The sequence below is a fragment of the Xiphophorus maculatus genome, chromosome 13 (genome assembly GCF_002775205.1).
Source record: "Xiphophorus maculatus strain JP 163 A chromosome 13, X_maculatus-5.0-male, whole genome shotgun sequence".
Lineage (NCBI taxonomy): Eukaryota > Metazoa > Chordata > Actinopteri > Cyprinodontiformes > Poeciliidae > Xiphophorus > Xiphophorus maculatus.
In genome coordinates this window covers 9,889,947-9,904,847 of record NC_036455.1, presented here as the reverse complement: position 1 = coordinate 9,904,847, position 14,901 = coordinate 9,889,947, and the positions used below count along the sequence as shown (strand labels likewise).

Sequence of the window (14,901 nt, the reverse complement as noted above, 5' to 3'; positions counted from 1 at the left end):
TGTTCAAAAGGAAAAAACATGTGCCTTGTGGTGGTAAAATGTCCAGACTTTGTGCAGTAATCTAAAACAGTGAGTTGCTTCCCTTTCATCTTGGTGACAGTTTTAAATTTAAATATTTTAGAAAATAAGGTTAAGAAGTGTTTTCTTTGTTCAGTTGCCTTTTCCGTTTCAGTCACTTTCAAATGCATGTTGTAATTTTCCTCTTCTTTAATGTCCTCTGGAATGGATTCATCACACATGTTTATGAACAAACCATGCTGGACAACAACTAATTGTAAAGTACCTAATACATGAGCTGATCTTTAACTGCTGTATAAAAGAAACGGCATACTATCAAGTATTTTGCCCCTACAAAAGACAACCTTACTCTATAAAAGAGATTGAGATTGTTTGACAGTTTCAGAAATGTTCACTGCAACACTTATTGTCCTTGGGAATTTAGCAGTCCAGATAATGAAGCCCAAAAAATATCCGGCTGTTCAGGGAAGAACATGTGTGGGAATCTCTGAGAACTTGTTGAATGGAAAACTTCAAAGCGTAAATTTGGGTTTACTGCTGGTGACCGTGAAGTTGAAAAGAGACAGAATCCAAGTCTGGTGTGCAGAGATTATGATCCTCAAAAACAAAAACAACACAAACAAAAGAAAAACCATCTCCTTGGGCCAATATATTTTGCCTGAAAACACAGGAAGGTGCAACTGCAGTGTATGCACTGACCAGCCACTTAACTAGGTACTTGTTGCTGGTACCTGGCCAAACTCCCATTTGCCTTCAGAACTGCATTATTCATGGTAGATATCAAATTCTGGCAAGAAAATATCTCCCAAATCATTTTCCTGTCACCATCAACCTGAAATATTGGAGATGTTTTAGCTGTATCTATAATAGTAATCTCCTCTTTCATCAGATCTCAGATGTGTTCTGGTGGACTGTGGTGTTTTGGGGCGACTGTTATAATACGGTGAATTCATTTTTATGTAAGAAAAACAGGATTTCCATGACTTGAGCTAAGTTATATGGATTATCCTCCAAGATGTGTTCATAATCCAACACTACTAGAAAGATTATAATATTAAAACAATGATGCTTTGGTAGTTATGTGTAAGACATCCCACAGTGTGAGACATTGTTTTCATGTTTCTTCTGTAAAATGTTGACCCTATTCTGCTTCAAGTTTCAATCTTTTGCATTTCAGAGTTGATGTATACCTGGACTGTAACAAGTGGTTATTTGAGCTACTCCTGTCTTTCTTTCATAGCAAACTAGCATTCCCATTCCCCTCTGACATCAATTTATCGTTTTCATCCACATAAATTCTGCTTCGTGGATACTTTTTTCTGACTCAACCTTTTTCTGTAAAACTGAAATAGAGATAGCCGTGCTATAAAATCTCAGTGGACCACTAATTTCTGAAATACTCCAATCATTACATGTTGAAAGTCAAAATTACCCCCTAAATATAATGTTTTTGTTGTATGGTTTGAATTAGCAAGTTATATTCACCTCCTCCATGGGCTGCCACCTTATCGTGGTGGAGGGGTTTGAGTGTCCCAATGATCCTAGGAGCTATGCTGTCTGGGGCTCCATGCCCCTGGTAGGGTCACCCAAGGCAGACAGGTCCTAGGTGAGGGACCAGACAAAGCGCAGCCCGAAGACCCCAATGATGGATAAAAACATTGGACTTGGTGTTCCCTCGCCCGGACGCGGGTCACCGGGGCCCCACTCTGGAGCCAGGCCTGGAGGGGGGGCACGATGGCGAGCGTCTGGTGGCCGGGCTTTTACCCATGGAGCCCGGCCGGGCTCAGCCCGAAGAGGAAACATGGGCCCCCCCTCCCATGGGCCCACCACCCGTGGGAGGGGCCAAAGGGGTCGGGTGCAGTGTGGGATGGGTGGCAGCAGAGGGAGGGGACCCTGGCGGTCCGATCCTCGGTTGCAGAAACTGGCTCTTGGGACGTGGAATGTCACCTCTCTGGTGGGGAAGGAGCCGGAGCTAGTGCGTGAGGTCGAGAGGTTCCGGCTAGAAATAGTCGGTCTCACCTCGACGCACGGCTCTGGTTCTGGAACCAGTCTCCTTGAGAGGGGCTGGACATACTTCCACTCTGGAGTTGCCCAAGGTGAGAGGCGTCGGGCAGGAGTGGGCATACTTGTTGCTCCCCATCTCGGCGCCTGTACGTTGGGGTTTACCCCGGTGAACGAGAGGGTAGCATCCCTCCGCCTACGGGTGGGGGGACGGGTTCTGACTGTCGTTTGTGCTTACGGGCCGAACGACAGTTCAGATTACCCACCCTTTTTGGAGTCCTTAGAGGGGGTACTGGAGAGTGCTCCTCCTGGGGACTCCCTTGTTCTGCTGGGGGACTTCAACGCTCACGTGGGCAATGACAGTGAGACCTGGAGGGGCGTGGTTGGGAGGAACGGCCCGCCCGAACTGAACTCGAGCGGTGTTCTGTTGCTGGACTTCTGTGCTCGCCATGGATTGTCCATAACGAACACCATGTTCAAGCATAAGGGTGTCCATATGTGCACTTGGCACCAGGACACCCTAGGCCGCAGTTCGATGATCGACTTTGTCATCGTCTCATCGGATCTGCGGCCGTATGTCTTGGACACTCGGGTGAAGAGAGGTGCGGAGCTGTCCACTGACCACTACCTGGTGGTGAGTTGGCTCCGGTGGTGGGGGCGAAAGCCGGTCAGACCTGGCAGGCCCAAACGTGTTGTGAGGGTCTGCTGGGAACGTCTGGCGGAATCCCCTGTGAGACGGAGCTTTAACTCCCATCTCCGGCAAAACTTCGAACACGTCCCGGGGGAGGTGGGGGACATGGAGTCTGAGTGGACCGTGTTCCGTGCCTCCATTGTCGAGGCGGCCGATCGGAGCTGTGGCCGCAAGGTTGTCGGTGCCTGTCGCGGCGGCAACCCTCGAACCCGCTGGTGGACACCTTCGGTGAGGGATGCCGTCAGGCTGAAGAAGGAGTCCTATCGGGCCTTTTTGGCCTGTGGGACTCCGGAAGCAGCTGATGGGTACCGGCGGGCGAAGCGGCATGCGGCTCGGGCGGTTGCTGAGGCAAAAACTCGGGCGTGGGAGGAGTTTGGAGAGGCCATGGAGAAAGACTTCCGTACGGCTTCGAGGCGATTCTGGTCCACCATCCGGCGTCTCAGGGGGGGGAAGCGGTGCAGCACCAACACTGTTTATAGTGGGGATGGTGTGCTGCTGACCTCTACTCGGGATGTTGTGGGCCGGTGGGCAGAGTACTTCGAAGACCTCCTCAATCCCACCAACATGCCTTCCACTGAGGAAGCGGAGCCTGGGGACTCTGGGTTGGGCTCTCCAATCTCTGGGGGCGAGGTCGCCGAGGTGGTTAAAAAGCTCCTCGGTGGCAAGGCCCCGGGGGTGGATGAGATCCGCCCGGAGTTCCTTAAGGCTCTGGATGTTGTAGGGTTGTGTTGGTTGACGCGACTCTGCAATGTCGCATGGACATCGGGGGCAGTTCCCCTGGATTGGCAGACTGGGGTGGTGGTCCCCCTGTTCAAAAAGGGGGACCGGAGGGTGTGCTCCAATTATAGAGGGGTCACACTCTTAAGCCTCCCTGGCAAGGTCTATTCAGGGGTCCTGGAGAGGAGGGTCCGTCGGATAGTCGAACCTCGGATTCAGGAAGAGCAGTGTGGTTTTCGTCCTGGTCGTGGAACGCTGGACCAGCTCTACACCCTCGGCAGGGTCCTGGAGGGTGCATGGGAGTTCGCCCATTCGCCAATTCGCCCTGTGGGGGGTTCTCCGGGAGTATGGGGTACCGGGCCCTTTGATACGGGCTGTCAGGTCCCTGTATGACCGGTGTCAGAGTCTGGTCCGCATTGCCGGCAGTAAGTCGGGGTCGTTTCCGGTGAGAGTTGGACTCCGCCAGGGCTGCCCTTTGTCACCGATTCTGTTCATCACTTTCATGGACAGAATTTCTAGGCGCAGCCAAGGTGTTGAGGGGATCCGATTTGGTGGCCTTAGGATCTCATCTCTGCTTTTCGCAGACGATGTGGTCCTTTTGGCTTCATCAGATCGTGATCTGCAGCTCTCGCTGGAGCGGTTCGCAGCCGAGTGTGAAGCGGCCGGGATGGGGATCAGTGCCTCCAAATCCGAGGCCATGGTCTTGAGCCGGAAAAGGGTAGAGTGCCTTCTCCGGGTCAGGGGGGGTGTCCTGCCCCAAGTGGAGGAGTTTAAGTATCTCGGGATCTTGTTCACGAATGGGGGAAGAAGGGAGCGGGAGATCGACAGGCGGATTGGCGCAGCGTCTGCTGTCAAGCGGGCGCTGTACCGGTCCGTCGTGGTGAAGAGAGAGCTGAGCCAAAAAGCGAAGCTCTCGATTTACCGGTCGATCTACGTTCCCACCCTCATCTATGGTCATGAGCTTTGGGTCATGACCGAAAGAACGAGATCGCGGATACAAGCGGCCGAAATGGGTTTTCTCCGTAGGGTGGCTGGGCTCTCCCTTAGAGATAGGGTGAGAAGCTCAGTCATCCGGGAGGGACTCAGAGTAGAGCCGCTGCTCCTTCACATCGAGAGGAGCCAGTTGAGGTGGCTCGGGCATCTGGTCAGGATGCCTCCTGGACGCCTCCCTGGTGAGGTGTTCCGGGCACGTCCCACCGGGAGGAGGCCCCGGGGAAGACCCAGGACACGCTGGAGGGACTATGTCTCTTGGCTGGCCTGGGAACGCCTCGGGATTCCCCCGGAGGAGCTAGAAGAAGTGGCTGGGGAGAGGGAAGTCTGGGCCTCCCTTCTGAAGCTGCTACCCCCGCGACCCGACCTCGGATAAGCGGAAGAAGATGGATGGATGGATGGATGGATGGATGGATGGATGGATGGATGGATGGATGGATGGAAGTTATATTCACATATTTTGTTTACCAAATATACAATTAACAGCATTTGTCACAATGGTTACATATTTGATCAATTATAGCTAAACAAAGCATGTAGGAATGTTACTGCTCTGGCTATGGGAGCAATACAACGATAACCCTTGAAAGGGAAAAAGAGGAGAGTTCTGTGGTTTGTCTCCTTAGTGAACTTCAGCAACAGATTGAGCTGCTTCCTTCAGAGTCTGTTGCTATGTTTACTTTTATGTTTCCCATTACAACCAGAGCAGCAGATGGTTTGATGCCGTTTAAGCTGCCAGTTTAATCACTAAAGACACTCTTTCAGAATGACGAATCGCAGACAGCTCCTCTGAGTGAAGGGAAATGTCCTAAAATCCGGTTAGCGAAGAATCGTTCAGGAAATGCAACATGTGTGCTGAAGATAAATGAGGTGCTAGTATTTGGAAACAGGTGTTCTGACTGCTGAGCTACTCCTCCTGGAAAAAAGACCAGTCTGTTGTTGGCTTACACAAAAAACCAACATAAGTTTGATTCAGTGACAAAAGACAAAAACAAGACCAGGCTCTCCTCTTTCCATACTAACTCTTCACAGTAAAAACATTCTGCAACTTTTATTGTGAATTCAAAGGTTTTTCTATTATAACCATTATTATTTTCATCTGTCTCAATTTTCAGATTATTTCAGTTTTTTCTTTTCCCTGAAGGACCCTAAAGAGACATCAGACTAAAAACTAATTTAATCTTTGATTCAGCTCTAATCTAATAATTCTGAATTACTTCTCAGAATGATACAAGAATGTTAAATGTAGGGAACGAAACTGTAACGATATTCAGTGGTATACAGCTTTTAGGTTTTAACTAATTTTTTGTAAGGCATGCTTAGTCAAAGGAATGAGGAGTATCAGACCTGATGGAGTAATTCTGTGAATTTCTTATAAAAATTGAAGGATTATGAACAAAACACACTTTTGGATCATAGACAAAGAGAAATGTGAAAATAGGTTGAGAACTTACGTGGCTGGTAAACGTGATATGATAAGTCTCATACTGAACAGCAGGTTGAGTCCAAATCAAAGTGGCAGAAGAATCTGTGACGTCCTGAACACCCAGCTGAGACACACCCGCCATGGCTTAAAGAGAAAACAACAATAACTTGTTCAGAGCAGTGGATATTCTTTCCTCTGTAGCTCCAAATAAAAAGGATCCAAAAGCAGGACTTAGCTAAATTAGGTATTCCCATTGATTTAGTTCAGAAATCAATTATTTTGTTTTCTTGTGCCACTTTGCTCATCATATTATGTCCTATTTAGGGTGCTGGTCATTTAGCCAATTCGCTACTTAGTACTTATCAGAGACTTACCTTATTAAGTCTCTTTCCATCGTACTCTCTATTGGTCAATCAATACCTGTCTTTCCAACATTTCCTACTTTGACATACAGGAAATGAAATAAAGTAAGGACTGACTGCCATAGGTGGGATCAGAACAACAATCTACAGGAGTAATGCAAACTAGTCAACAGAAATTATAATTATATTGGATGTGAGCATTTTTAATCATTCTTCTTTGATATTCTTCACAATAGTGGTCAATCAAGTGAAATGACTAGCACTAGTTGATAGCATTGGCAAAGAATTACTAATTTTACTGGTACAAAATGACAAAGCATGAGGGAGAAGCAAAAATGGAAATAAAAACTGGTGAATAATCAGTTTAACATGGATACTTCCTTTTCTATACTGCTGGTGAAAAACCAAACACTGCAACAAAATGAAAACATACTAAAGTTTCAGTATCTCTCCTGCATGCATTATTTGCTATTATTTCAACTTTTAACTTCCTGCTTTCTCTCCATTTTTGTTTAGTCTTCTAGAAGCTACATCTGGTCTGGCGTTCTCTTTAGTTGTGATCCCTCCCTGGAGGGTGGCATCATCTAAATTGCTGCTGCCAACAGCTTAATGTTCCTCTTCTGCATCCTTTAAATTTATACTTTTCTTTAACACAGAAAGCAGTTCTGGGTCCATGATTCTGTTTCTTTTTAGTGTGTATTCTCCCTTATAAAACCATTAAAGTTATAAAATCAGATATTGCAACTGTAATCGTATTTAATCATCAAAAAATATTCTGTTTATGTATTAACTGAAAAAAAAAATTCTCAGGACTTGTTTTATAATTGAGTGAAAAGCAGAGTATTGTTTTAAACAGCAGTAAAGGAGAACCAGGAAACATATTCCCTCTATAAACCGCACACCACCATGGAACAAACTGACCTGTGGACATTATTTAGTCCCCTCTAAAAATGTACTTAGGTTCCTATCTTTACCAAGCACGTGTCAGTAAATGTATGTATTTGCATTAATCTTCAACTAAATCCTAAGCCATCTGCTTCTCAGAACATTCAATACAAAACACAGTCAAATCTGATCTGTTTGAAAGGGATACAGTTCAGATGATACAGGGTGGTATTGTAATTAAGAGTCATATCCAGGGTTATGATTTAAAACTCACCAGGGCCTGGTTTTGGATCATGTGGCTGACATTCAGTCTATGTGTTTTAAATAAAACTGGAAATACACAGATACTTTTACCAGGAGTTGGTTGAATCCAAACCCAGAATACCGGAACTGTAAAAAATGAATAATCAGGTGTGCAATAAACATTTCCAGTTATGTGGCTGAGGCAAAAAATTATAGACTGTACCCCATCACACTAGACTGATCTACCAGAATAATGGATGAACTAGCAATATTAACTTCATGCCAAAGCTGCAACCTCCTGATGCCAACATTGAACTGGTAGAACCCCAAATAATTATTGCAACACTCCTGGATGTGAATATTGGCAAGAAGTGGAAATAAACAATCCTTTATCTCCATACCTATAAATGTAGTGCCATGACCAGGCTTCTTTACAGAGAGGAGTGCACACATCTCCAAATTGCACATGTAAGTTTACTACTCAGAACAAGGAGTCGCAGAGTGCACATCAAATGTAAAATGTATTTGTCAAGCTGAGAAGCCCTGGAGCTGCTGGGCAGCTGATACAAACTCTGCTTCCTCTTCCACAGCTAGTCGGAAACCTTTGGAGCTGCAGATACTCCCTTACATGGAGAAACGTTTCAGATTGTTAAGAGGCATTCCAGCAGAGACATAATACCAGTAACCTTTTGTTAGAAATCAAGAATGCAGCACCGTCATGCTGGCTATTTATTTTGCTCATATTTCCACAAATTCCTCAGATCTACACACCTACGGAGGCCAGATTCATAATCTGTGAAGAATAACTCCACCCAAAGTCCCACCAGCTGTTTATTGCACCAATTTAGTTCCTTTCACAACTTTAGTGCATTCTACAAGTTTAGGATCTCTAAACTGTGGAGCCCCCCATTGATGAATAACTGAACAAAATTATGGCTTACTGAGATAATAATTCACAGACTTGTTTTACTGCAGCAAGGCCCTCTTAAAAAAGAACTGAAAACTCACCACTCACTGAGAGTATGATGTAATATTCCCATAAGCAATTATCCAAATAAAACATGAAGATCACAAAAGCATTTAACAGAAATATGAAAGCAGTTCTTTATCATTCTCCAGTGTCTTCATTACTATAAATATGTGAAGTTCTGGTTAAAAAGCAACCAGATGTACATCTACACTAAGTTTCTGCAGCAGGAAAACAAATGGGAAAACAGAGACATCAATCTATAAGTTGTCTCTTCCTGTTTTGGTAAATATTGAATGAATGAAATGTATAAGTAAATATTTTTGAGTGAACATATGAAATAATTCTCATGTTCTAAAAGGGTTCATTCAAGAACGAATCAATAAAAAGTGACATTTTCACAAACTAATAAAATCCAGAATTTAACTAGTCTAACTTTTTATACTCCTTATGAAGATCCAAAAACGAATGAAAAAAATGTGTGAACTAGGATTTAGTTGTGAGTGGCCCCACTGCTCTCGTTATCCAGTTCCAAAGATTTGGTTAGAAATGCTTCATGTGTTTCCAGAGGGTTGATGGAATTGACTCTCCATGTGATGAAGATGGCTCCACGAAAGAATCTAATGTCTGGAACTGAAATCCTTCCTCAAAAAATGTACAAAATTGATTTGGAACTGTTGAACATCCACTAAATAAAGAAAGAAAAATATATTTATAACTTATCTGTCAGTTGTGTATGTGAACAAGTTTGTCGTCTACAGTTAGAATTGTGTAAAAAAGTGGATGTGATCTAATAAGTCTCTCTAGGTCTTTAGGGAAGGTGGTAAAAAACAGAAAGAGCTGCTCACCTGTGGAAACATCCAGGCAAGAACCACTAGTGTTCAATATAGTCCAAAGCAAAAAGAAGGGATTGTTAACTGCAATATTGTCTTATTGAAAGACCCAGTCATTGTCATACAGATGAGGCCCTCCGTCAAACAGGGAAGCCTGATGCAACATCTCCACATAATAAGATGTAGTCACGACCTGGAGCGCTATTGTTTACTTAAGGTGAAGATCTCCAGAACCCTATTCACTGTGCTGCATACAATAAACATCTGAAGCAAGATCTTTTTTTCATGCCAGTGTTATTGGAACCATTCAGGACAAATTACTTATTTTCTTTCTTGTCAGAGAATAAAACTTTTTTGGAGGGAGGACTAAGCCTTGGACATTGCTTGGGATTTTGAAAGGGTTTTTTGATCTTTAAGCCTTTCTTTCACAGATACCACTCTATAGTTATTAGACTACAGTACAATCAGCATAACAAGGGGTCTTAGTTTGGCTAAAAATCTACCTTTCTCTTCATACATTTTAAGCCGCCTTCTGCTCAGCACAAGTAAAACTCTGAGATCCACACTTGAATTTCTCTCAGAAACATTTTTAAAAATTAATAATTTTTAATGCATCTAACCATGGCACCAACTGAGCTTTGTACAAGGACCTTGCTTATGCAGCTCAACAACCATGAAACTTTCAAAGGCAGGAAATTGTTTTTTCTTTGACATCAGGTCATGTAAACGTGAATGTCTGCAGAAAATGAAAGCCATTTATTCTCTGGTTGTGACTTTTATTAGCCCTATAGTCTGAAATGTTTAATCATCTAATGAACAGTATGTTGGAATTTAAATGCAGTTTTCAGTAGTTTAGCAACTCCTTATTTAGTATTTTGTTTCTGTTTGTTCTTTTTGCATTTTTACACCATTTATAAATGTTTTTGCCACCTTGTTACTGATTTAAACCAAACCTGTAACTAATCTTTCAAAACGCTCTACTGCATGTTTAGCTAAACTCCATCTACCTGTCTTGTTATTTAGTAAATAGGCTTGTGTATTTACATATTAGTTCAGATTACATTTGAACACTACATTACACTCAAATACCTAAAAATAAGTGTGACAGCCTGGACATTTTTTGTGTAAATGTGAAACGTTATCTTGAACAACTATCAAAGGTCAGTGTGTAGTTAGGTCTTAAAATGTAAGCTTTTTCTTCAGTATTCTTTCCCATGTTAATTTTCTTTTATTGAGATCAAAGTATTTTTGCAAAAATTCCATGAAAAGTTTATGATACCCACTTAGCTTTTCCACCAGAGGACTCTAGATTGTGGGGCATCCCTCCATCAACTCCTGTAAATACTTGCACACATTTGGAAAAGCACATAACACACTGAAACACACTCATGTCTTGTGTCAGACTCGAGCAAACACCCATTACACAGGAGTATGAGGCATTTTTATGGGCAGTGGGTCTTGGTTCTGCTCCACTGTTAATGAAACAGTTCCGTCAGTGGAATGATTGCAACTTTAACCGGCTCCATGAAAGCTTATGTGCTAACACACCATGGCAACATCCCTTGAAAACAACAGCAAGAAAGTGCAACTGCATTGGATCAAAGTAACCTGGCTGATAATGATACAAATAATTTTATTCTAGAGCAGAAGGAAATAGGAATTTCAAAATCGGAGAATCCCTCTTTTTTACTTGTCATTTCAATGAAAGTACCCTTGAGGAGAAGAAACCTTGGATTACTCCTTGTTTTCTCGCACTAAAACCTACTCTTTAATGTCTTCCGTAAAAAGACATTAAGGAAGACCTATATTATTAAATATAGATTAAGGTGACTCTGACTTACCAATGTTACAGTTTGGCCCAGTCATGCCCTCTTTGCACTGGCTGCAGTCCGGTCCAGTAAATCCTCGCCGGCAAACACAATGTCCTTTGATGCATCGCCCTTTGTTGCTGCAGTTATTGGGACAACCTCTAATAGAACAGTCCGGTCCGGTGAACGGGACATCACAAACACATTTCCCATTCACGCATCTTCCATGGTTGTTGCAGTTGTTGGGGCAACCTTTTTCAGAGCAGTCTTCACCAATGAATCCCTCATTACAAACACATTGTCCATCGATGCAGCGCCCCCTGTTTTTGCAGTTCTCAGGGCAAGCGTACTCAGAACAATCATCGCCAGAGAAGCCGCTCTCACAGACACATCGGCCATCAACACATGTTCCACGATTGCTGCAGTTATCGGGGCAGGTTTTTTCAGAGCAGTCTTCACCTGTGAAACCATTGTCACAAACACACTGTCCATTAATGCAGCGCCCCCTGTTGTTGCAGTTTCCCGGACAGGTGGTCTCAGTACAGTCAGTACCAGTGAAGCCGTTGTCACAGACACATTTTCCATCTACACACCTCCCACGGTCATTACAGTCATTAGGGCATGCTCTTTCCTGGCAGTCCTTGCCAGTGAAACCATCATCACAAACACATTTGCCATCGACACAGCGCCCCCTGTTGTTGCAGTTTCCAGGACAGGCGACCTTGGAGCAGTCAGGACCAGTGGAGCCGATGTCACAAACGCATTTACCATCGACACAGCGCCCCCTGTTGTTGCAGTTTCCAGGACAGGCGACCTCAGAGCAGTCAGGACCAGTGGAGCCGGAGTCACAAACACATTTGCCATTGACACAGCGCCCCCTGTTGTTGCAGTTTCCAGGACAGGCGACCTCAGAGCAGTCAGGACCAGTGGAGCCGGAGTCACAAACACATTTGCCATCAACACAGCGCCCCCTGTTGTTGCAGTTTCCAGGACAGGCGACCTCAGAGCAGTCAGGACCAGTGGAGCCGGAGTCACAAACACATTTGCCATCGACACAGCGCCCCCTGTTGTTGCAGTTTCCAGGACAGCCCCTTTTGGAACAATCTGGACCTGTGAATCCAGTGTTACACACGCACTGGCCATTAACGCAGCGTCCTCTTCTGTTGCAGTTTTTAGGACAAGATTCTTCAGAACAACTTGGACCTGTGGAACCAGAGTTGCATACACACTTGCCGTTCACACACTTCCCACGATTGCTGCAGTTGTCTGGGCAGGCTTTTTGGGAGCAGTCGGGACCAGAGAAACCAGGGTCACACACACACTGTCCATTCACGCACCTCCCGTGGCCTTTACAGTTCCCGGGACAGCTGGACTCGCTGCAGTCCGGCCCGCTGTAGCCTGGAAAGCAGACGCACTTGCCATCCACACAGCGACCTTGATCACTGCACTCATTGGGACATTCCTCCTTTTCTGGTTTTATGGAGCAGCCAGCACCTAAAGAAAATAGATAGACCCAGACAAAGGTTTCTGTTAGATTTGTTTAATAAAGTTGAACAAATGCAAAATATATAAATATCTACAGTATATGTACAAATGTATTTATATATCATTTTATGTCCTGTATAGCCTACAAGTGTGCTATACACTACAAGACTGGGATTCAGTAAACTGGGAGATATCCACTCCAATAATGGCCATAAAATGTAATTCAGCTGACTTGATATGCTAGTTGATTTAACAGCTGACATATCAAGTTAACATGATATGTCGACTTATCATTTTAAACGTCCTGTTTAACAGATCCTGTTAAACGTCTTGGCCTTTGGAGATAGGCAATGACTCCCTCCCAAACCTCTCCAGACAAGCAGTGTAGACAATAGGTGGATGTATTAATGCCCTCGTTTGAATTTCCCTCGTGCGGGTGTGCACTAGGGTGTGTGTGTATCTGCTGTTGAAACTATGAGTGGAGGAACTCCATTGGTGTGAGAAGAGACTGAGATCACAGTGGGCAAAGAACTGAGGGGTAACACACATATACACACACACACACAGCAGCAACAGATCAAGTTGTGTTTCCATAACCTCACAGTACATTTACTTAAATCCTTTCCTGAAGGCTAACTAAAATGTAAACTACAACATGATTAAAATTTTTCCTTCTAAGACAAAATCAAGCAAAGTGGATAATAAACTGAACTGTATTAGCTCATCGCTTGATTTCTGGCAGTTTATCATGTTCTTAGTCAAATTCTTCAGCAGGCATTTGGCTATAAATTAAACTATAGTTTTTAAAGGCCAACTTTATCTTCTCGATGACAAATATTCTACAAAAAGAACAAAAAAAAACATTTTTGATCAGTCATCATCACTGTGTTTTTATATCTAGATGACAAAATTATCTACAATACTAGATTACCAAGTAAGGGTTATTCATTTCAGACTTATTTTTGGTAACTTTAACATTTGACTTAAGTATTTTAAAAATGGCAGAAGGCTTTAAATTAAACCATTATGCATATTGATTTTGAAAAATCAATATGGGAATATGAGCACTTTTCTTAAATCTTCATTGACTGAGAAACGTTTTAAAATCAACACTTCAAAATAAAAAATGGCTCTGAAAAAAAAATCAACACTTCAAAATAAAAATGTCTGAAAAATAAAATCAACACTTCAAGATAAAAAAAGACTGGAAAAAACACCTTTAAGCATGTTGATTTTGAAGAACATAATATTAGCATTTTTTCAAATCTTCATTGTGGTCAGATCATGTACGGTATTCGTATATCAATGAAAACTCGATATTATGTATGGCCGGTTAAAGTCTGCCAGAAAATCAAGTCTTCAAAAGAGCAGGAGGCTTTAAATTAAACTTTGATGGATGTTGATTTTGCAAAACATTAGAATTTCACTGTTTATGTCAAGATCCTGTAAGGTTTTCTTATATCGATGAAAACTCAACATTATGTATGGCCGGTTAGCTCAGCTGGTCAGAGCGTGGTGCTAATAACGCCAAGGTCATGGGTTCAACCCCCATACAGGCCATTTGAAACATAAAGACTGCCAGAAAATCAACTCTTCAAAAGAGCAATAGACTTTAAATTAAACATTCATGCAAAACATTAGACTTTCACTGCTTATGCCAAGATCCTGCAAGGTTTTCTTATATCGATGAAAAGTCAACATTATGTATGGCCGGTTAGCTCAGCTGGTCAGAGCGTGGTGCTAATAACGCCAAGGTCATGGGTTCAATCCCCATACTGGCCATTTGAAACATAATATCTGCCGGAAAATCAACTCTTCAAAAGAGCAGGAGGCTTCAAATTCAACCTTAATGGATGTTGATTTTGCAAAACATTAGAATTTCACTGCTTATGTCAAGAGCCTGTAAGGTTTTTTTTTATCGATGAAAACTCACCATTATGTATGGCCGGTTAGCTCAGCTGGTCAGAGCGTGGTGCTAATAACGCCAAGGTCATGGGTTCAATCCCCATACTGGCCATTTGAAACATAATATCTGCCGGAAAATCAACTCTTCAAAAGAGCAGGAGGCTTCAAATTCAACCTTAATGGATGTTGATTTTGCAAAACATTAGAATTTCACTGCTTATGTCAAGAGCCTGTAAGGTTTTTTTTTATCGATGAAAACTCACCATTATGTATGGCCGGTTAGCTCAGCTGGTCAGAGCGTGGTGCTAATAACGCCAAGGTCATGGGTTCAATCCCCATACTGGCCATTTGAAACATAATATCTGCTGGAAAATCAACTCTTCAAAAGAGTGGGAGGCTTTAAATTAGACTTTCTCCACCTATGTCAAGATCCTGTAAGATTTTCTTACATCGATGAAAACTCATCGTTATGTATGGCCGGTTAGCTCAGCTGGTCAGACTGTGTTGCTAATAACGCCAAGGTCATGGGTTCAACCCCCATACTGGCCATTTGAAACATAAAGACTGCTG

The 14,901-nt window shown here is 43.3% G+C and overlaps 1 protein-coding gene and 4 non-coding genes across 6 annotated transcripts in view; 4 read left to right on the top strand and 1 right to left on the bottom strand.

Moving 5' to 3' along the window:
• LOC102233410 (tenascin-like) overlaps positions 1-14,901 on the bottom strand; it is a 58,812-nt gene that overhangs the window by 16,546 nt on the left and 27,365 nt on the right. For both annotated transcript variants that reach the window (XM_023345108.1, XM_023345109.1), the window contains exons 5-6: positions 10,975-12,435; positions 5,872-5,987 (exon numbers count right to left, since the gene is read on the bottom strand). In XM_023345108.1, the coding sequence (XP_023200876.1) occupies positions 5,872-5,987; positions 10,975-12,435 (1,577 nt within the window). The remainder of the gene's footprint in view (positions 1-5,871; positions 5,988-10,974; positions 12,436-14,901) is intronic.
• Positions 13,913-13,986, top strand: trnai-aau. The gene has a single exon. It is a non-coding gene; the product is annotated as a tRNA-Ile (tRNA).
• Positions 14,135-14,208, top strand: trnai-aau. Its single transcript has one exon. It is a non-coding gene; the product is annotated as a tRNA-Ile (tRNA).
• trnai-aau lies at positions 14,370-14,443 on the top strand. The gene has a single exon. It is a non-coding gene; the product is annotated as a tRNA-Ile (tRNA).
• On the top strand, positions 14,605-14,678 carry trnai-aau. The gene has a single exon. It is a non-coding gene; the product is annotated as a tRNA-Ile (tRNA).